At 33.7% G+C, this 23,007-nt stretch overlaps 1 protein-coding gene across 1 annotated transcript in view; it reads right to left on the bottom strand.

The window, feature by feature from the left end:
* Smp_163820 (phospholipid-transporting atpase) overlaps positions 1-23,007 on the bottom strand; it is a gene marked incomplete at both ends in the record, with an annotated part of 82,686 nt that overhangs the window by 9,071 nt on the left and 50,608 nt on the right. Inside the window, 3 exons of the mRNA XM_018790311.1 lie at positions 2,868-2,911; positions 2,942-3,050; positions 13,186-13,272. Of these exons, the coding sequence (XP_018655667.1) occupies positions 2,868-2,911; positions 2,942-3,050; positions 13,186-13,272 (240 nt within the window). The remainder of the gene's footprint in view (positions 1-2,867; positions 2,912-2,941; positions 3,051-13,185; positions 13,273-23,007) is intronic.

Raw genomic sequence — 23,007 nt, 5'->3', positions numbered from 1 at the left:
CCACTGCTAGCCACTATCCATCTCTGCTAAAAAAGAAAATTGTTTTGACAAATCTAATTGAATTTAGCTACGAGATTGTATACCGTGTACGTGTCTTTATGAGAAAACGCCTAGACTATAATTTACTGGCGATCTTTAAGTGATGCTAAAGTGATCATGTGAAACTTCAACTACTTACTAGGCTCGCAATAAGGTTATAAATTACTGTAAGGTATTAGATTTGAAAGTTATATGTCAAAGTTACGGTTGAGAATTAAAGATTGAGCTTTAGTCACGAACTGACATAAGCTATAATTTCGAGATTCTTTTTGGTCATACAATTGTATGACTTCAGATACAACATTTAAGGTTTGCAATCTTAAATCTAATTACTCGTCCATGAATCTTACTCTTGCCGAAAAATCTATCAAATTTTATTTTTGATTAAATGATGACTTATGTTAATAAATGTTCTATTAGCATTTCGGACAGAACTATTTATACGACCAAACGAAACTTCGAATCTCGCGAGGCGAGGTCGTGGATGCGCACTGCTGATGAGTCCCACAATAGGACGAAACGGTCGTCCACTGCTTCCATGTTTTCCCTGGTGGTCTAGCTTCAATCGGCTCACGCTTTCAACTATGAAAATACTAAATCTCCACCCCCTCCCCTTTTATTCATTTTCATTTCGTTTTTCCTTTTTTTTTGTTTTAAATTCAATATCGCCGTTTTCTTTTGGTTTTAATTGATTATTTGCTTAGAAACTATTTTCTTTCAAAAAGTTTCCTTTTTGGCATCATCATAACTAATAATTTTTATATTTTTAATTTAATAAAAAAGCCAAAAAAACTTCTATAAATAAACTTCATATTTATATAGTTTATTAAATTATCTTAATGGATAGAACTAGTCAATTTAATGATCATAATGACCCTTTTATTTTAATAAGCTTAGAAACAAAAATTATGAATAATTTATTGAATCAATAAATATTTCAATTATATAATGACTTTATATTAGTTAATTATTATTGTAAGGAAATTTATTTATGCGCATTGATCACTCTCAGATAAAATAATGACTTAATAATAATAATAATCAGAAGGGGTTTTGTGGAGATTCCAGCATTCTCATTGTTGAAATCATGAGTCAAATGAAGCTAGATCACCATGAAAAAACCTGGAAGCACTGGACGGCCAACTCGTCCTATTATGGGACTCCTCAGTGGCAGTGCGTATCCACGATCCCACACTCACGAGATTCGAACCCAGGACTTATCAGTCTCGCGCCAGAGCACTCAACCGATAAACCACTGAGTCGGCCAGCATCCAACGGTGTTAATGTCTAACTTCAACCAATCCGCGAAATTAAGCAACCATTCACCAATGTCTTCAGTGAATTGTTATCTCACAACAGACTTGGTTGAACTCCACTGGTCACTGCTTCCCACTGGAACTCCATGGCATATGTCTTGAAGTCAGTGGTCTATCGGTTAAGTGCTCTGGCGGAAGACTGGTAGGTCCTGGGTTCGAGTCTCACGAAGCGGGATCGTGGATGCTCACTGCTGAGGATTCCCACAATAAGACGAAACGGCCGTCCAGTAATTCCAGGTTTTCCATGGTGGTCTAGCTTCAATAGACTCATGAGTTCAACTATGAGAATAATAATAGTAATAATAGTAACTTCAATCAGTATAATAAGAATGGTTATTTTACTTTCACACCTCATTATTTAAATAATAATCTTGATAGGATTAAATTGATACACATAGACATGAACTGCATTAAATCAATGATAATAATTAGATTACAGTCATTATCCACAGGTTGAAACCCCATTACCGTCTTCTCAGGTAACAGTACTTACGTGTAAAGACCATAAACATCTATGTAAGAGTATTTTATATTTTCATACCCCAGAGTATACACCATGTTGTTTCTTCAAGCCCGGCTAATTATCACGTGATTTACTCACCAATCGAAATGAGACCTATATAATCTTAGCATTGTACCAAAACAATGATGTATTTACTGGTATGAGCAGCTAGTGTCTTTATTTGGTCCTTTATCTGCCTAGCTTTTTCTGTTGAGTCCAGAGTGCCAATAACAACTCCCACCATACGAATCATTTATTTCAAACAGACTTGGTTTATATACCAGCCGAACAGACCACATTAAACCACACAATAAGAAATAACAATTGTACAAGATCAAGCCTGAAAGTGGCTGTGAATGTGGGAGACTATAATTAATAAACTGAGTATAATTTAAGATTAGTAAGTCGTATAATAATAGTCTATAGGTCAAAATAAAGCTTATAACAAAAGGAATATAGATATACACAATCTAGTTACTGAATAGTTATACAATAAGTATATATATATATATAACACTAGTCGATTAATAGGTCCCAGAAGTTACCCGTAATTTATTCTTCACTAGGATATAACACACCACACTACGAGAAAAATAATATGTACCATCTCATAGTAATACGACTCTCTCTTTATATCAACTGCAGTTTCGATTTGTAAAAGGTAGTGTTCGTATTAAATTAGTCATTTTAGTTGAGTTAAATTGAGTCTTCACCACATGTAGCCTCATTACTAAAGTTGTATGCTGAACACTGAAAAAAATATTCACCTACCAATTGGTTTAATTTTAAATAACTGAAGACGTTATTATCAAAAGAATGATATTCGTTAACCCTTAATTCACAGTTTGTTTTCAAAAATTGTAACCAAGTTACCTTGGTTTGAAATGAAATCAGAAAACCTATTTGGTTCATTAATGTAATAATACAAGAACAGACAGGAATTATGAAAACACCTGACTGATGAAAGTATAAACCAAATAACAGCTATATTATATGTGAAAATGACTTACTCGACTTAAAAGACTTGTTTCAGCTCCTTTACATAAAATAAGAACTAGAGAATTTAATGATTCAGATTCACCACTTTCATTTGGTACAAACTGTACAACTACTGACATACATTTTCTTGTTGCATCAAATTCAAGCACATCTAATAAACGATATCTCACTGCTTCACCTTGAATTGTAACTACCTGAAATATGTAAAACATAAGAAAATTGTGTAACCATTGAAATATATAATATTTGGATGAAGACATAGGCTAATTGATAGAGAGATTTTAGTAGTGTATTTGGATTTATGAACAATAATGCATTTTAGGTAACACCACATAAGTAATGAGTTTCAAATAAAGGGTTTAATTTATGGATTTTTTTTTTAAGTTTTTTTTTAAACTCAAGCTATCTATTCCGAATCCTGTGCTGATAGTTTGAGTAAGAGCAGATTTAACTGATCTAACTTTCATTAATAAACAGTCATTTAAAAATACTTTAAACTAAAAGATTTTGATTACTATTCATTGATAAGCTTGGTTACGCTATAAAAATAGTTATGTGTGAATATTATAATTACTAAAATCTCCACAAAACCCCTGCTGATAATGATCTTGTGCTCACTAGTAACTGGCTCCATAAGATATTTCCTGGAGTTATAGTGAGTAGCAGTAACCAGTGCAGTTCAACCAGGTCTGTTGGGAGATATCAACTCAATGAAGACAATTAGTGAACGGTTGCTCAAACTTCGTGGATTAGTTGAAGTTAGACATTAACACCGTTGGATGCCGGTCGGCTCAATGGTCTATCAGTTGAGTGCTCTGGTGCGAGACTGATAAGTCCTGGGTTCGAATCACTTGAGGAGGGTGCGTGGATACGCACTGCCACTGAGGAGTCTCACAATAGGACGAGTTGGCCGTCCAGTGCTTCCAGGTTTTTTCATGGTGATCTAGCTTCAATTAACTCATGATCACAACTATATAATATTATAATTACTCAGTAACGTATCGAAATGGTATTACCTAAAAAAATTGTCTAGGCAACATCTAAGAACAGAAAAAAGAGACATTCGTCTTTAACACTGATTACTATGAAATGTTCACAAAACTTACAATGTAATTTTATTTCTCAATATCACTTGAAATAATTAAAATATTTTTAAAGATTGGCCAGCATTTTTGGCTCTCATTACGGACATCTGATAAAGTAGTCGATATCTGAACTTCAGATTTCATAAATATCTACTTGTAATACTGACCTATTTAACAAAAATGCTATTTTTAGTTGTGTAACCTTTGAAATTCAGTTCTTATACTGGTGAAAATGCAGAGTGTACATTTTGGTTATAAGCTTCTAAAGACTTTAGCAGATTATTTAAGTAATTGGTATGCATAGATGCTTTTATAAGATGTTTAATAATGATAGTTAATCAAATGAAGTTTCAAAAGTATCCATCAGCATTTTAAACATAAGATAAAATATGAATATTAGTCAAAATTAGAGTCAATAAAAATGGATAGTAGCTATCAGTGGAATTCAGGATGCTCGTCTCGTCCTATTTGGGACTCGTCAGCTGTAGGTATCTGCATCTCACAGTGAACACCAACTCTGAAATGCAAGCACATCCAGTCGACAAGTCCTAAATTTCACGAAACGCGCGCCCTGGATTCCATCTGCTAGCCACTATCCATCTTTTTTTACAATGCTTGTAAATTAAGGCCATATCGAGGCAATACGCAGAGTATGCACATATGCCAATAAGAGACTGGTCAATTACAGTCCTAAACATCGATGGGAAGATTCAAGTAAAACAATACCAAGTGAATTAGAACGAATAGGTTGAAAAAAATTGGGTGCCGAGTATAGAGTAGTATATTATTACCCTGAAGATGTCCAGACACGTTTGCTGGACAGAACGTTGAAATTATTTAAATTTCAATCTCAGAGATTATTTCAAATATAAATTTCACATAAAATAAGATATAATAGATTATCACTGCTTTTTGTTTTATCAAATCTGTTTATGTAAGGTCAATCACTAACTATATTTTCTATTTTGAAAAATGAATGGAAAATCACCCTTTAGTAATAATACATTTTTAATAAGCTACTCTAGTAAAACAACACTTAGGTATGACGATATTGGATGATATTAGTTGCTCGTATCAACTGACAGATATTCTTCAAAATTCATACCACAAACTGTATTTTAAATCACAAAGTAGAAGTCAGGTAGTAGTAGTAGTAGTAGTAGTAATATATTCAACTGAATATCATGCATGATGGTACTGTTTGCACTAGAGTATATATGATAATTGAGGAATCGAGTTAATAGTGCTTTAAACAGTACAATTTCCCGAAAAAAATATGTATGTACCTAACTTAAAAGTATTAAAAGTGTTGATTATATGATACAGTGTATTCTTCTTTATTACACTATACCGGTTATAGCTCTTCTAAGGTTACTGCCGGTTCCAAGCCAGGGTAAAAACGGAAGGGTCTGGAATAGAATTAACAACTCCATCTCTCATAAAAGAGAACCTTTCTGGAAAACAATAACACTAGTCAGTAAACGTCTTTATAATATAAAGAGTTGACATTAATTCCACCTTTGTTCATCAATGTGCTAAATTACTACTATATAAATCTTTTTGATTGACTATTCCAAAGAAAAAAATACAAACGTAGGCTAATATGAGAAAAAAATTTTTTTTCTTTTTGTAAAATGCAAAAGAAAAAACCAACAATATTTCAATTTATTAATGAAAAAAAGATGTGTGGGACTCCACATTTATGTATCATTGTTATTCATATATATATCTTGATAATAGAATGTTGTATTGGTTGAAGTACCGCTTTATTTGATTATAAGTCCTATGAATTCTTATATTGATATAAAGAAACTTTAGTAAGATATGATACTATTTGATGATATTTATCTAATTGATGTAATTTTCGGGTTCAATGACTCATAAATGAATGTTTACATAAGGTCGGTATTATTAAGTCATTATGTGGTGTGGATTGCTTACATCCACATAAGTAGTATATGGTGATGGTCAGGTAGAGAATGTATTTCACTAGAAGATCGATAAGGAGAGATCTATTTATTTATTTATTTAAACACATAAATATTGGTACAAAGGAGCACCAGATATATATGCGCCGCACATATCTCATTTGAATTGTATGAGGGCGGTGATACTACACAGGTTCCCAAACTCATGTAGGTGGTTTTCTTAGGGGGTCACACCCGGAGCCTTCGACCTAAAGATCTGATCCACAAGGCAGTGGAGCATCGTAAGGAGATGCAGTGCCACGGTAGCCGGTGACCAACGATTAGTTCATACGCCATTTGTTCCCTCAGGATACTGGAGGCCATGTGCACCATTGGTTTGGAACCAGGGTTTTCCAACTCCCTTAGGTGGACTTTCCGTGTCCACCAACCCAGGTAAAGCGTCGGACATTCTCTTTTCGTCCTCTCAATTTCATAAACAACACCCCCGCCACAAGAAGGCAGTGAGCAAGACTTCCTTGGTAGAGGCTGTATACGCGTGGCCATGTGAGAGCATTTCGAGAGAGAGAACGGGGCCTCCCAAATCTCAGTCATACCAGGGCATTTGGGGGAGAGAACAGAAACGAAACGCAATTGTTATGAAAATGCATGAACAATAATAATCGCAGACTATGAACTGATATTTTCAGAAGGAATGGTCAATATTGAGACAATTCATTGATAGTTTACAAATTAATTGTTTAATGTATAGTTGTCAGATTCTAGTGAAATAATCTGTTATTTTTATGCTCAAATACATTCGATTGTCCTCACCCATTGTTCTTGTTCACTACAATTATATACACATTTTATTTATGATATGGTAATAATTTCAAATATATGAGCTCTTCATTTTTCATCTTAATAAGTCATTTGTAGATTTCAACTTGTGATGATAATAAACAATGGGATAATAAATTTTCTCTAATGATTACCCAAAGTTATTATGAAACTTATAGGATAATGATTTGATAATGAGTTTCGATGTGATTTGTAATGGATAAAGGAGGGTATATTATACCAAGTGATGGATCGAAATCTTTGATTGATTGCTAAGAAAGCTATCTAACTACAGAAGTAAAAAGACGTATTACATGAAAGTGCTAAAGTTTACAAATTTGAAAAAGACAAAGAATAATAAGTGTCTAGGTCTTTGACAATAATTCACCAAAGATGAGACTAAACGAATAACATTTTGCTTTTCAACAGTACAATCATTCGTTATTTGTTCAACAGTGAACACGATAATATATGTATCATTAGCAAGTTTTAATTTAATAATTTCGGATAAATTGAACATTAGGTAGATTGTTATAAATAAATATAATATATTTGTAATATCTCTGACGCAAGACTGGTAGGTCCTGGGTTCGAATCTTGCTCGCGTGTGAGGTCGTGGATGCGCACTGCCACTGAGGATTCCAACAATAAGACGAAACGGTCATCCAGTGCTTCCAGGTTTTCCATGGTGCTCTAGCTTCAATTGACTCATGATTTCAACTATGAAAATACTAATTTCTCCACAAAACCCCCTTTGATATCTCAATGAGTAGAAAAATTAGATTTTCTGACTGTTACGTCTGGCCGATTGTGAACGCTATATTCGCTTCCCTAAGCTAGTTCCGTACCCCCGAGCTAGAACCATACACCGACTTGAAGACCAGAGAAAAGGCACAAAGTGTGAGGGAAGCACTTTACTACAGGGTTCATTCATGTACAGAAAATATGGGGATTTTATAGTAATTTAGAGTCCTTGAGTTTTTACTGAAAGTTCTAGAATACTGCTAAACATAGTAGCAGTGTATCAATCAGCTAATCAGGATCTCCACATGTGACTTTTCCACTTTCGTTATTTTAGTAACATAACTTCACATAACTTCTAACTAATCGCTGATTGGTTGAAATGCTCCTTGATGACCCCTGAGCTTGCTATGTCGCTTGCAAGAAAAATGCAGGGTCGTGACTCAGTGTAAGTCACTTCTTCAGAGAATAAATAACTAAGTCAGAATTAATCCAAGATGAAATAGTACAACGGAACAATAAGAATATTAAGTGATCAATAAAAAAACAGGTCTGAATCAATCAATCTCATGTCATTTCATTTCGGTTAAGGTGATTCATAAGCGACATGTATGTAAATGTGTGTGTGTATGTGTGCACTGTTAATGATGAAAATTGTATAACTTTTATAATGAGAAAGGATAGAATTCAATTTGTAAGGTAATAGTGTGAAATTGTAAATAATATCAGACTAGGTCGCCACGATAAATAGTCCAAGTAGGATGTATGGTAAGGCCTTCTGTTCTCTTGAGAGAAGTAAGATTAAGCATTATATGAAACGCTTCAGCTACTCTTCTTTCTTTGCAATTGGAAAAGCCTTACTGTAATATTTTGGTATTTTTTGAAACCGATTTGGTGGTTGTCAAAAATGACGTGAACTGTTATTGCAGATTTAATTTGAAGTCTATCCAGTCCAACAGGACTATTAGGAGGTTTGTTTGTGTACTTCGCAAGACTTCGCAAAATGACTTTCCAATATAGAGGACATCACAATCGAAAGCCTAATTTGTAGACATATTTCTGTGTAGACATGAATGGGATTTTTTTTCTATTAATCGAACTAAAGTATTTCTAAGTGTGTTCGTTGTTTCGTAATATACTTTAATTCTGTGTTGTTTTAAGATTCTTTGGAATTCTTCTGTTGTGCCATAACGGTATGGTAAGACTGCAGTACCAAACTATGGCATATCGTTCGAGTTATTATTATTACACACTGAACCGTCTTGTTTTAATATATTTCTAATAATCTTTTTTTTGATTGATCATTTAATATTCTTATTGTTCCATTGTACTATTTCAACTTGAATTAATTTTAATTTGGTTATTTATTCTCTGAAGAAGTGACTTACACTGCTGAGTTACGAAACAACAGAAAATCTAATTTTTCTACTCATTGGGATAGGACGAAACGGCCGTCCAGTAATTCCAGGTTTTCCATGGTGGTCTAGCTTCAATTGACTCATGAATTCAACTATGAAAATATTTATTTATTTATAGTGAACACAATGTTGATATTTAAGAATACTTTTATTAAAAGGATGTAAACTCAATTTCCTTTTCGATGAAATCATTTACTCAAGCTGTACATTTGTATATATAGTTATATGGAAAATATATATCTACAAGAGGTTAGGAAAGATTGCATTATAAATGGATTCGACAATAAATAACAAATGAGGTTACGTACTAATCAAGGGGTAAGGAAGAAAATAATTTATAGGTCAGATAATAGTCCAATTGACAGGTATGAAGGAAAGCGACAAACAGAAAGGTCATAATAATAAACTGAATAATAATTAAGAAAACTTGTATAAGGTAGTAATAATAATAATAATAACGGATTATAATCAGAAGGGGTTTTGTGGAGATTTAGTGTTTTCATAGTTGAAATTATGAGTCAACTGAAGGTAGACCACTATAGAAAACCTGGAAGCACTGGACTGCCGTTTCGTCCTATTATGGGACTCCTCAGCAGTGCGCATCCACGATCCCGTCTCGCGAGCAAGATTCGAACCCAGGACGCACCATTAAACCACTGAGTCGGCCGGCATCCAATGGTGTTAATGTCTAACTTCAAACAATCCACGAAGTTTGAGAAACCGTTCACCAATTGTCTTCAGTGAGTTGTTATCTCACAACAGACGTGGTTGAACTCCACTGGTCACTGCTTCTCACTAGAACTCCAGGATATGTATCTTGAAGTCAGTCACTAGTGAGCATATGACTATAATTACTGATTAGAGCTTAAAATGTAAAACAGTAATTTAAAAAAAACCGGATAATAATCAAATAAAAGTGAAGAAAAGGGGAAAAAGCACAACCAGAAACATACCCATTAAGGGAATTAGAGCCAAGGAAAGGTGAGAGTTTGAAAAAATCGTTTCTGTACGCAAAGTTCAGGCTTGAGTTCAAGGATTGCCAATGTACAGCTTAAGTAAATGATTTCGTCGGAAAGAAAGATTTTCTTCGCTGAATTCTCTTTTTTTTATTCAATGACATCATGAGTTATTTTAATTATATATATATATATATATATATATATATATATATCCCCAAATGCCCTGGTACGGCCGAGAGCAGGGAGAGTTCGCTCTCCCGCTCGAAATGCTCTCACATAGCCACGTGTATATTGCCTCTGCCCCAGGGAAGTCCTACTCACTGTCTTCTCACAGCCGGGCTGTTGTTTACAAAATTGAGAGAACGAAAAACGAATGTTCGGAGCTTTAACCGGGTTGGTGGACACGGAAAGTCTACCTAGGGGAATTGGAAAACCCTAATTCCAAACCAATGGTGCACATGGGCTGGCTCCAGTATCCTGAGGGAACTAATGGCGTATGAACTAATCGTTGGTCACCGGCTACCATGGGTCTGCATCTCCTCACGATGCTCCACTGCCTTGTGGATCAGACATTTAGGTCAAAGTCTCCGGGTGTGGCCCCCTAACTAAACCACCTACTTGAGTTTGGGCACCTGGGTAGTATCACAACCCTCACATAAATTGAATGCGATTTGTGCGGCGCATATATATCTGGTGCTTCCTTGTACCAATAGTATGTGTTTAAATTATATATATATATATATATATATCTTTAAAATGATATATAATGTTGGATCATTTTTACCTTGATCGTTTCACTTTCATGTATATTCATGACATCAGAAATTTACCTGGCTAAATGACCTTAATTACTATAATTTTCCAATTTTCATCTTCTACATTAAATCAATTAGGTTTAATTATTCAAATAAAATAATTTCTGATTTCAATCTTTAATTTTGTAAAATTATATTTTTGTTACTATTTGGTTATCTATTCTAGAATATTCCTAAAAATAATAAACATTTGAATAATTGTAAGCAAAGATGGATAATGGCCAGCAGTGGAATTCAGGACGTGCGTTTCGTCCTATTTTGGGACTCGTCAGCTGGATGTACCTGCATCTCAGAGTTGATGTTCACTCTGCTGCTAGTCACTGTCTATCTTTGCTTATAATGTTTGTGAATTAAGGCTATATCGAGGCAATACGCATAGTATGTACATATGCCAATTAGAGACTGACCAGTTGCAGTCCTAACACATCAATGGGAAGATTCAAACAAACAATACTAAGTGTATGAATAATAGATTGTAAGCGACTGAACAGAATCCATTAGATAAATCAATTCATGTTATTCCATTATCTTTATTTTTCTTGTTTCAGTTAAAAGTAGAGAACTAAATGTATCTTCAATGATTACTTAAGATAATTTGACAGAATTTGCACAATAATTAAGTGTTTGGGACTCAGTAGCTAATTCGATAATGTAATGGCGTTTGAAGAGAATGGTAGTTGGTTCAAGTCCTGAGATGAGCATAAACTATGGGATGCAGGTATATCCAACTGACGAGTAACAAAAATAGGACGAAACCCACGTCCTGAATTCTATTAGTAGCAACCATATATCTTTGCTTATCATGTTCTTATGTAAATTTGAATACTTACTGTATGTAAATAAATTTATCCAACAACTGTAAAATCTCTCAAATTTAACCCTAGTGTTAGTCAATGAGAATAGTACTTTAGATTTGATGTGGGATATTGCTACAAGATTTGTAGAATGTCTTAGTTTTATTGCATTCTTTAAAAGAAAACTTTCTACAGGATTCTGTACTAATTTTCATATTTACGTCTCACTAACATTAATGAAGATAGCCTTAAGATTAAAACAAAATTGGTTGGCTAGTGATGTGATCATAGACTCCACTGGGAGAATATAGACAATCATTCGCTTCATCTATTTTATTCCATAAGAATTTTGATCCTATCCAGAGATTTAATAAAGTACATATAACTGTATAGTTCATTGGTACATTGGAAACCAAAAAGAACATTTCCTTTCTTAAAACAATGTGGTTTCTAAAGAGATCAAATAAAATAGGTTAGAATATAAAGTTTAAATATACAAAAAAAAGAACAACAACAATAACAATAACAACTTTACTTCCAGCTATTAATACCTTAATTTGGTTGTTAGGCAACACAAGTACATAATAGAAGTTTTCAGGGTTACCATTGAGATGTTACCATTTAACTTAGTACTTTATAATAAAAGTTTAAAATAATTTAAAAGGGATTTGAATAAGGAGAACAAATTGATGTTACTATCTTATTTGAAAAATCTAAGGTCTATTTATGATAGTAACTAATTTTAAACATTACTTTGTATAGGTTATTCAAATGTTAAAAAGTAACAGACAAACAATAGTAAGATTTAAAATAATCACGACGGATTATTTTAATGATGAGTTTACAATAAAAACTGATGAAAAATAACATGGTAATGAATAAAATACTTTACATGATGTATTCGATAGAGATTTGTTTTAATAAATAATAGTTGCCATGACTACAATACTTGTATGATCAAGTTTAAATAAATTTTTTATAGATCATACAAACATTACATGTTTGTATGAGTCTTAAACTAGAACAAACTAGTTATCTACCACTGAATATTAAGCCTGTGATAAAATTTATATCTAAATATATATGTCATATATGGTATTAAAGTAAAAATTTTAGATTTATAAAAATGACAATAGTTATCATTGATAAATTTCAGTAAAGTAAGAAAAAATAGGAATTTATTAAGTTTTAATATTTCTTCATTTGTCTATACAAGTTTACATGTATGCATCAAACTACATAAGTCAGAAGAAAAGAAAGGATGGTTAGTGTTCGCATCTCTTAGCACATTTTACAGAAGCTTAGACCAAGAGGAAAACAAGTTTTTAGCAGTGTGATTGCACGCCGTTTGCATAATAGGATAAAACGGCCGTCCAGTGCTTTCAGGTTTTCCTTGGTGGTCTAGCTTCAATTGACTCATGTTTTGTTTTTTATTTTATTATCCGTTTGTAGTTCCTAGTAAACTTGTTATTTACACAGAAATTGGCTTTTTAACCTTTATATAAAATATTATTTAATTGCAGAATCTAAACTAAATAACGGTGGAGAAGATTTGTAGCTCAAGTGGATGATTTTGATGGAGTTTTATTCTCTGAGCTCTAAGAACAAAACTCCATCAAACTCAGTGAATACGTTGTCATTCTTTTTTTTATTTTTCCAACACTGGCAATAATGTTACATATATTGAGCACTTACAAAAACGTTTTGTTGAGGAATTATTCAAATTTAACCAAATCAAATTCATTGAATGAATAATTAAGTCTATTAACTTACTAGTAATCCACTTTCATCTGAACCATGATATACTACGCCTAAATCACGACATGTTTCCACGAATGCTTTTTCATCAGGAGATGAGGCCTAAAAGAAAACAAGAAAGCTTATTAGCTACAAATATACAAAAAAACATTTTTCAAAGTGAATAACAAAAATTATAAGTAGTACTGGCTGGTGGATGATAGTAGAATATATGATGTAAGATTTTTTTCTCTTTTTTAATGATCGACTGGATCTCAAAACTGATGTTCACTCCGGGACTCACATCTAGAACCGTCCACTTCAATCGCTGAAGCGTTATCCGCCTAGCCCTTGAATCCGAATATAGACAATGACTTGTGAAAAGAGATGAATTTTGATTCCATTATATTGGTTGTTTGAATTTTCATATTGGTGTTTAAGACTGAAATCAACCAGTTACTTTAGGTTTGTTTATTCCAGTAAAATAAAATGCGCGTCCTGGGCTTCACTGCTAGCCACCATCCAACTCAACTTATTATGCTTGTAACTTAATGACAAGGCTGAGGAAATCTCCACAGGATGTACATATGTCAAAAGAAACTGATCTATTACAGTCATATACACAAATGGGAAGATTTAAACAACCATTGTAAGAGAAGCAGAAAAACTACAAATTCTCATTGGCAATCAAAGTTCAATTGTATAATCAGAGGTTCAGTTTATTAGTTTATCTGAATCAGTATAATTTATGCTCAAAACATCCTAAACAAATTATTTTATTACATTTGTATACAACTGTACAGTTAAAACTAAAGTAAACAGGTTCCTATAGGACTTACTGATGAATAACTCAATTACACAGTTCCTTACATTTAGCATTCCTGTGTATTCTAAAGCTAAATAAAGCTTTGATGTTAGGTAGTTGTAGACAACTAACAGGTATCCCCTGACCTGGATTTCTCCTATTTCTTACTCATCAATAAAATTTGATCGTCATAAGAAAAAAAAGTAAGCGTAACAGTGTTTACAATTAATTGATCTAAACAAAATCTATACATCACTAAAATTGTTGATTCAGATGTTATAACAATTCATTTTGTCCAGTGCTTCCAGGTTTTCGATGGTGGTCTAGCTTCAATTGACTCATGATTTCAACTGTGAAAATACTAAATTCTCCACAAAACCCCCTCTGATCTATAATTCATTTGTAGTTACCAATGTATTTTGTTTGTATTTGACCATAGTATTAACTTTGGTCAGAATAATCAATCTATAACATTAAATATTTAGATGGAGTTTTGTTCTCTGAGCTGAATGGTTCGGTCGTGGAGCTTTCATCGTTCTTCTGAAGGACATCATCAGCACAAACTTCGGGTAGAAGTGAAGTGTTCGAATTTCTCCACGTGTGGTTGATAACACCGAGGTGTACAGGACAAGAAGCCATGACCAGTGAAATCCAATTCGTGTCAAGTAGAGACAGGATTCACTTCAAATAATGGATGAGGAGTTGCTCAAAATCATGGATCGATTGACGTTCGACATTACCACTGTCGAATGCTGGTTCAATGATCCAAAGGTTAAGTGTTTGCATAAGGGATCGTGGATGCGCACTGCTGAGGAGTTTCATACTAGAAGAAAAGGGCGTCAAGTGCCTTCAGGTTTTCAATGATTATCTAGCTTATATCGACTTATACATTCAACTATTAAAATTACTACAATCTCCACAAATCCCCATTATGATTATAATGAATTCATTTTATTTTGTTTCAATGTATCTTAGTGTATGTAATGTAATAGCTCCCTTCAATAAAAAGACACCTTGATACACAACAATTTTCAAAACCAAACAGAAAATTGAAGATGTTTCACTCATTGGAATAGAAGTGTGAATATTTTCTTTTAATGCTGATTATTTATACTGAATTATATAGTAACTAGATATTCGTTAAGTTATAGTCATGATGTTATCTTTTGTATTAACACGCGATTCAAGTCGATGATTATATGCGAGGATTGGTGATATGTATATTTCTATAATAATCAATCACACGATCTAATTGAAGTCAGATGTAGGGCCACAAAAGAATAACGGAATTGAATGAATCAAATACGAGAATGGATTTTTGAATACTTATATTTCGTACAACCGTTGATCGAAAGCGAAGCAAAACAAAATGATGCGCAATGAAGAAGGAGAGTGAGTCAACTCAGTTTTGTCAAGCGTCAATCGATATTTATAGTCAAACCAAAAATAAGTTACAGACATCTGATGAAGTATAACAAAAAATGTACACACACACACGTTTACATAAAAACAGTCAAGGTTGACAGGTGAATAATTAACAAGGTCAAAATATAGCTTGAGAACAATGAATAAATTAATCTTTCCAGAGGCTAGAATAACCTATTCGGGCTTGACATAGTACCAGCTCCTACAGTTCACTAACACAACTTAAGTCAATTATTATATACAAGGATTGGCGACATGTATATTTCAATAACAATCATCCACACGACCTAAATGCAGTCAGATTAAGGGCTACTATAACACTTATAACCTCTTCTCATTGTTATTTAGGACTGCGATTGATCAATCTCTTGTTAGCACATATACATCTTATGCGAACTGCCTTGATATCGCCTTAAGTCACAAGCATTATAAGTAAAGATGGATAGTGGCTGGCAGTGGAATCTAGGGAGCACATTTCATCCCATTTGTTAAATGTTACAACTTGTCAAAATATAGAATAAATTGATTGGATAAAAAATGATACCCTAATATAAAATATAATTCATTAGAATATTGATTTTATTATCAGTAATAATGTGAAACATCTCTGTCACTGATTATCTAATCAATCAATTATGTTTATTTTTTTTAATTTAAGGATAATTATCTCGTATGTTTTGTCTTTCAAATTAAGTATCAAATCTAGAAACTCATACTCATAAGTGCCTAAATAAAATAGAACGGATTGATAATAAATATAATTCACCCCATTACACAAGCAAGTGGCTATCAGGACTCAGTAGCTGAGTGGATAACGTGATGGCGTTTGAAGTGAACTATACTGGGTTGGAGTCCCAGAGTGAACATCAACTCTGAGATGTGGGTGTATCCAGCTGACGAGTCCCAAATAGGACGAAACGCGCGTCCTGGATCCCATTGCTAGCCACTATCCATTTTTGTTTATCAGGCTTGTGAATTACGGTCATATAGAGGCAATACGCACAGCATGCCAATAAGAGACTGACCAGTTGCAGTCATAAAAATCAATGGGAAGATTCAAATAAACAATACTAAGTGAATTTAAATAAAAATTTTGTTACATCCTCATTGGTAAAAAAATCGTATTTCTGAAGTTTCGTGACTTAGTGTAAGCTACTTCTTCAGAGTAAATAAATAACCGAATTAATTGAACAGTACAAATTAGACAATACAAAAAATTTTTAGTACAATCAAAATCATTATAGGTCTGAATAAGTCAATGTCAATTTATTCTTGATTAAGGTGAATCTGTATAACCTGCATTAATTTGTGCATCAGAATGTGGGTATGAAAAAGTATGCATTAGTAAAATGATTTAGCGAGGTCGTAATAATGTGTGTATATATATACATGTTGTTGTGTGGAAAATTAATAAGGTCAAATGTGGTTGTTTAGATATACAGTTCAAGCTGGATGAATATACAAGCCTCCTTTCTAATTGAGGTCAAAGAGATTAAGCATCACGTGAAACGCATCGGTTACTCTCCTCATTTTAAATCCTTTCTCAATTATTTCGATATAATGCTAAGAGAGAGAGAAAGATGATAATAAATCTCATTATTTTAAAAGTCGAAATCACGAGTCTATCTAAGTTAAACTACCATTGGAAACCTGTAAACACTGAACGGCCATTTCGTCCTAGCATAAAACTCCTCAGCAGGGCTCATCCACGATACCACATACAAAACTAGAACTGCCAACAATACACGTTTCTTTTCACTATAATTTATTAAATAGCAACAACAAAAATCAGATTTTCTCATATTTCGTGACTACTATTTAAACTTGGATTAATTTTATTTTGGTTATTTATTCTCTGGAGAAGTGACTTACACTGAGTTACGAAACATCAGAAAATCTAATTTCTCTACTCATTGGGATATTACAAATGTATATTATATTTTGTTTATAACAATCTACCCAATGGTCAATTTATTTGAAATTATCAAATCAAAACTTGATAATGATACTTATATTAGGTGGTTTTCTGTGGAGATTTTTTAGTAATTTTTATATATAGTTGAAATCATGAATCAATTGAAGCTAGACCACCATGGAAAACCTGGAAGCATTGGACGGCTGTTTCGTCCTATTGCGAGACTCCTCAGCAGTGCGCATCCACGATCTCGCCTCTTGAGATTCGAACCCAGGACCTACCAGTCTCGCGGGCGAGCACTTAACTGATAGACCACTGAGCCGGCATCCAACGGTAGGTCACGGGTTCGAATCTCGTGAGGCGGGATCGTGGGTGCGCACTGTTGAGGAGTCCCATAATAGGACGAAACGGCCGTCTAGTGCTTCCTGGTTTTCCAAGGTGGTCTAGCTTCAATCGACTCATGATTTCAACTATATACCTACATTAGTCAAGTGTTTTAAATACAATGAATAATTAGTAATTTTCAAGTTATTATTTAACATACAATTTAACAGCCTACAATTTTATTGCAAACGAGTTCCCGGTCTTATAAGCAAAGATGGATAGTGGCTAGTAGTAGAATCTGGGACGCGCGTCCCGTCCTATGTAGGACTCGTCAGCCGGATTTACTTGCATCCCAGAGCTAATGTTTTCTACAGCTCTAGAACGCAGTACGGTTCGTTTCAAACGCCGTCGCGTTATCCACTTAGCTACTGAGTCCTGATAACCACTAGCTTGTGCAATAGTGGAAGTTTTAATTCACTTTTGTATTGTTTGTTTTAATCTTCCTATTGATTTCTAGGACTGCAATTGATCAGTCTCTTATTAACATATGAGCATCCTGTATGGATTGCCTCAATATTGCCTTAAATCACAAGCATTATAAGTAAAGATGGATGATGGCTAGGATTTCACAGTCTATCTGTAAACACATTAAATTACTTGAATGTGTTTAATGAAATTACTCGAACTGTGATAAACAAAAAAATCTGTTACTAATAATAAAGACAGAATTAAATAGATAATACTACATAGTTTTTCAACCAACCAATGAAACGGTTATTGATCATTCAACTTATTTCTTTGTACAGAAATTATAGTAAACAATCTTTGTCCTGAAAATAGTAGGAGTAGGAGTAGTAGGAGTAGTAGTAGTAATGATAACAGTCAACCTAGTTTTTTGTCATAAATTAAAAGGATAATAAACCATTTTACTTTTAAATAAAATTATAATTACTTTATACTGTAGAGAATTTGTAGAGGTTGATGAATTTTTAAAACTACATCATGGGCCGATCTTAGTTTGAAAACCATTAAAATGGAAAAAGCAATACACAGTCGTTTCATTGTACAATTAGACTGCTCAGCAGTGAAATAACTGCAGCTTAACCTGATATCGAACACAGTACCAACAGGTCTTGCATCAAAGAGTTAACCTTTACACCTCTGAGTTGGTACGCGTTGATTTGTGTTTTTAATTTCGGTCGATTGGTAATGTTGAGGAACGATCAAGTAACTGACTGACTATTGTCGATACGGCAGGACACAACCGATCGTAGCCTCTTCAAAGACTACTCCTCTGGTGAGTTCGTGATTAAGTTCTGCTAAGGTGTCTCATACCGTGAAGAAAATGCTGTTCAATGTTATCTGGTTTTCAACGAATTTCTAACTAAGATTATTTCATGATTTACTCTATAAAACAAATAATTTCCTTTTCACTGATTTTTAAGAGAGACGTAAGCATATGTTCAACTCATGCTACCTTTTCAGACACATTAGCTCACATTTTGAGTTTACATTGAAAATTTGACTGTAGCTTACTAAAAAAGCTCACGAATTCTGACCCGACACAACTAGCTAAAGTGTAGATTATGTTATGCAAAGTAGGTGATAATTTTTTCGATTAATTGGGAAGCTTTTAACAGTCATTTCGTCTAACTTAAACTATCCCAAAAATTTTCAAGATCTTGTAAACATCAGGGAGGGTAGATGAATTTTTCTTTTTGTAGTTTTACCGCTTTTCGATCTTAATGTTCCATAATCATGTCAATTTCAATGTCAGTCTTGAAATTACTTTGATTTAAATTTCATATGAAAATAAGAAGTTCTAACTTACATTCTTGTTTCACTGTAAATCAAAGTCCCAAATTAAAGGTTTTCAGAAAATTAAAGGCTAGTTACTGAGATCTTAGTTGATACAAAGATCTATATATAGATGCCATAATTAGAACATACAACTGATAAGGCTTCATGGTTAGGTTCTAATAACCAGCCTCGAATCTTTCCATAAATCCTAATTCGTCACTCAAATTTACAGAAGAACAAGAAAGTGAGTCAAAACACTTTTCTCTTGATTTCCTACTTACTAAAATTAATGATGTATCAATACATTGGTATATACATATATATAGTAATAATAGTTTTTACTCAATTCGATTCCCAGTAGGTACTGTATGATAAGAATTGCTAATCTGATAAACTTAAGGTGATTAAAAGAAATAAATATTTATATACGAACAATATCGTTCAAAACAATTAATTAGTTAAGAATGAGCCCCCAAATGCCCTGGTACGGCCGAGAGCGAGGAGAGTCCGCCCTCCCTCTCGAAATTTTTCTGCCCCAGGGAAGTCCTACTCGTGGCATTACTGTTGTTTACGAAATCGAGAAGACGAAAAGCGAATGTCCGGCGCTTTAATCGGGTTGATGGACACGGAGAGTCCACCTAGGAGAATTGGAAAACCCTGGTTCCAAACCAATGGTGCACCTGGGCTCCAGTATCTTGATGAAACAAATGGCATATGAATCAATCGTTGGTCACCAACTACCATGGAACTGCATCTCCTTACAATGCTCCATTGCCTTGTGGATCAGATCTTTAGGTCAAAGGCTCCGGGTGTGACCCCCTAAGAAAACCAAATGCTTCAGTTTGAGCATCTGTGCAGTATCACAGCCCTCATACAAAACGGATGAGATTTGTGCAGCGCATATGTATCTGGTGCTTCCTTGTACCAATATTTATTTGTTTAAATAAATAAATAAAAATAAAAGTTGAGAATGAAATTTAGTTGTATTCCACAGAAAAAATTGACTTTAACTAACACAAACTGATTTGAAAAAATGAAAGCATTAAAACTAAGCCAATTATAATTGACTTAATCATAAGTCCCTTTTATAATCATTCCATTATTGAAGTACTTGTTTATTTAATGTCAGTTTCAAAAGTACATCAACATTTGAGTTAAACTTGTTTGACAGCTATTACTGAATCAACATCAGTAAACAACTGGTTTCAAATAATTCATATTTAACCGATATTTAGGCACGTTGACTACCTCACTGACCATCATTCATAACTTTCCAAGTAATAGTCTTAGTATAAATAGTATTATGTTTTCTTTCAATCCAGTATACACATTTCATTCATTTGAACAACGTAGTAAATGGTTAATCAGAATTTGCATAATTTGTAATTAAAAGTTCTTAAAACATTTTGTTATCAAAATAGTTCCGAACTGCAGTAATAAGCTGGATTTCACTGTAAAAAAATTGGTTTCAGTTAACTCTTTGCATCTTCTCTACTTTCTTACAAACGCTTCATAAGTTAATCTAAAATTAATATTAATCAAATGACTAACACTCAGTTAATACATATAGGGTTCATGCTACTTATGTCTGACGACACAAGTAGTATGTAAGACCAATCAGAAGTGGAATACCTGGCAACAGAAGGTTGAGAGGACCGAATTAAAGAGAACAGGAATGTAAACAGTGAGTAAATGATCAGTTGTCCCTACCTAAGTTCCCGTACTCTACAAAAATACCTATTAATAAAATAGGTATCATTACCAAGACTTGATTTGATAATTTTGAATAAATTGAGCATTGGGTAGATTGTTATAAATAAATTATATATTTGTAATATCCCAATGAGTAGAAAAATTAGATTTTCTGACGTTTCGTGACTCAGTGTAAGCCACTTCTTCAGAGAATAAATAACCAAATTAATATTAATCCAAGTTTAAATAGTACAACGGAACAATCAAAGAATATTAGGTGATCAATCAAAAACAGGTCTGAATAAATCACTGTCACGTCATTTCATTTCGGTCAAGGTGATTCATAAGCGACATGGATGTAATTTTGTGTGTATGTATGCACTGTTAATAATGAAAACTGTGTGACCTTTATAATTACAAAGGATAGAGTTTGATTTGTAATGTAATGGTGTGAAATTGTAAATAATATCAGACTGAGTGACTAGGATAGATGGTCCAAGTAGGCTGTATGGTAAGGCCTTCCTTTCTATTGAGGGCAGTGGGATTAAGCATTATGTGGAAAGCTTCAGCTACTCTTCTTTCTTTGTAGTTAGAAAAACCTTTCTGTAGTATTTTGATATTTTCGAAATCAATTTGATGACTGTTGAAAATGGCGTGAACTGCTATTGCCGATTTAATCTGAAGTCTATCTAATTCTACAGGATTATTAGGCGGTTTCTTTGTGTACCTGATATGTTCTTTAGCGCGAGTTAAGATTTCGCGAGATGACTCTCCAATATAGAAGGCATCACAATCGACACAACCTAATTTGTAGACGCAGTTCTGTGTAGACATGAATGGTATTTTTTCTTTTAATCGAACTAAAGTATTTCGAAGTGTGTTAGTTGTTTTGTAATATACTTTAATTCTGTGTTGTCTTAATATCCGTTGGAGTTCTTCAGTTGTGTCATGACGGTATGGTAAGACTGCAGTACCAATCCATGGCATTTCATTCGAATTATTATTATTATTGTGTACTGAATTGTCTTGTTTTAATATACTTCTAATAATCTTCATAGGAAAATTATTAAATTGTAAGATGCTAATTATATTCTTTTGTTCTTTTTGTTTGTCCTCTTCTGAAGAGATGATCTTGTTGGCTCTTCTAACAAGATTTAAGGCTAACGAAATTTTAGCACTGAAAGGATGTGCTGAATGGAAGTCGATGTAACGATTGGAGTGTGTGGGCTTTCGGTAGATGGATAAATTTAGAACTCCATTTATATTTCTTTTCACTAAGCAATCTAAGAAAATGTTATTCATGGAAACAATGGTAAAATCTTAAGGATATCATTCAAAGACTTTACAAATGTGATAACTATACATTTTGAACATTAATCTACTTGTAAAGCATATGAATGGAAGTGCATTATCAATAAATTTGACTAAAATCACTAGAAAATTAGGAAAAGTCATATTAAGAAGGGGATTTGTGGAGATTTCAGTATTTTTCAAAGTTGAAATCATGAGTCAATTGAAGCTAGATCACCATCGAAAACCTGGAAGCACTGGACGGCCGTTTCGTCCTATTATGGGACTCCTCAGTGGCAGTGCGCATCCACGAACCTGCTCTCGCGAGATTCGAACCCAGGATCTACCAGTCTCGAGCTAGTGACTGACTTCAAGATACATGTCCTGGAGTTCTAGTGGGAAGCAGTGACCAGTGGAGTTCAACCACGTCTGTTGTGAGATAGGAACTCACTGAAGACAATTGGTGAATGGTTGCTCAACTTCGTGGATCAGTTGAAGTTAGACATTAACACCGTTGGATGCCAGCTCAGTGGTCTATCGGTTAAGGGCTTCGGCCCGAGACTGGTAGGTCCTGGGTTCGAGTCTCGCGAGAGCGGGTTCGTGGGTG

Source organism: Schistosoma mansoni, chromosome W, assembly GCF_000237925.1.
Source record: "Schistosoma mansoni strain Puerto Rico chromosome W, complete genome".
Taxonomy (NCBI): domain Eukaryota; kingdom Metazoa; phylum Platyhelminthes; class Trematoda; order Strigeidida; family Schistosomatidae; genus Schistosoma; species Schistosoma mansoni.
The sequence above is the reverse complement of the archived record's forward strand: the minus strand, read 5'-3'. Positions and strand labels throughout refer to the sequence as shown.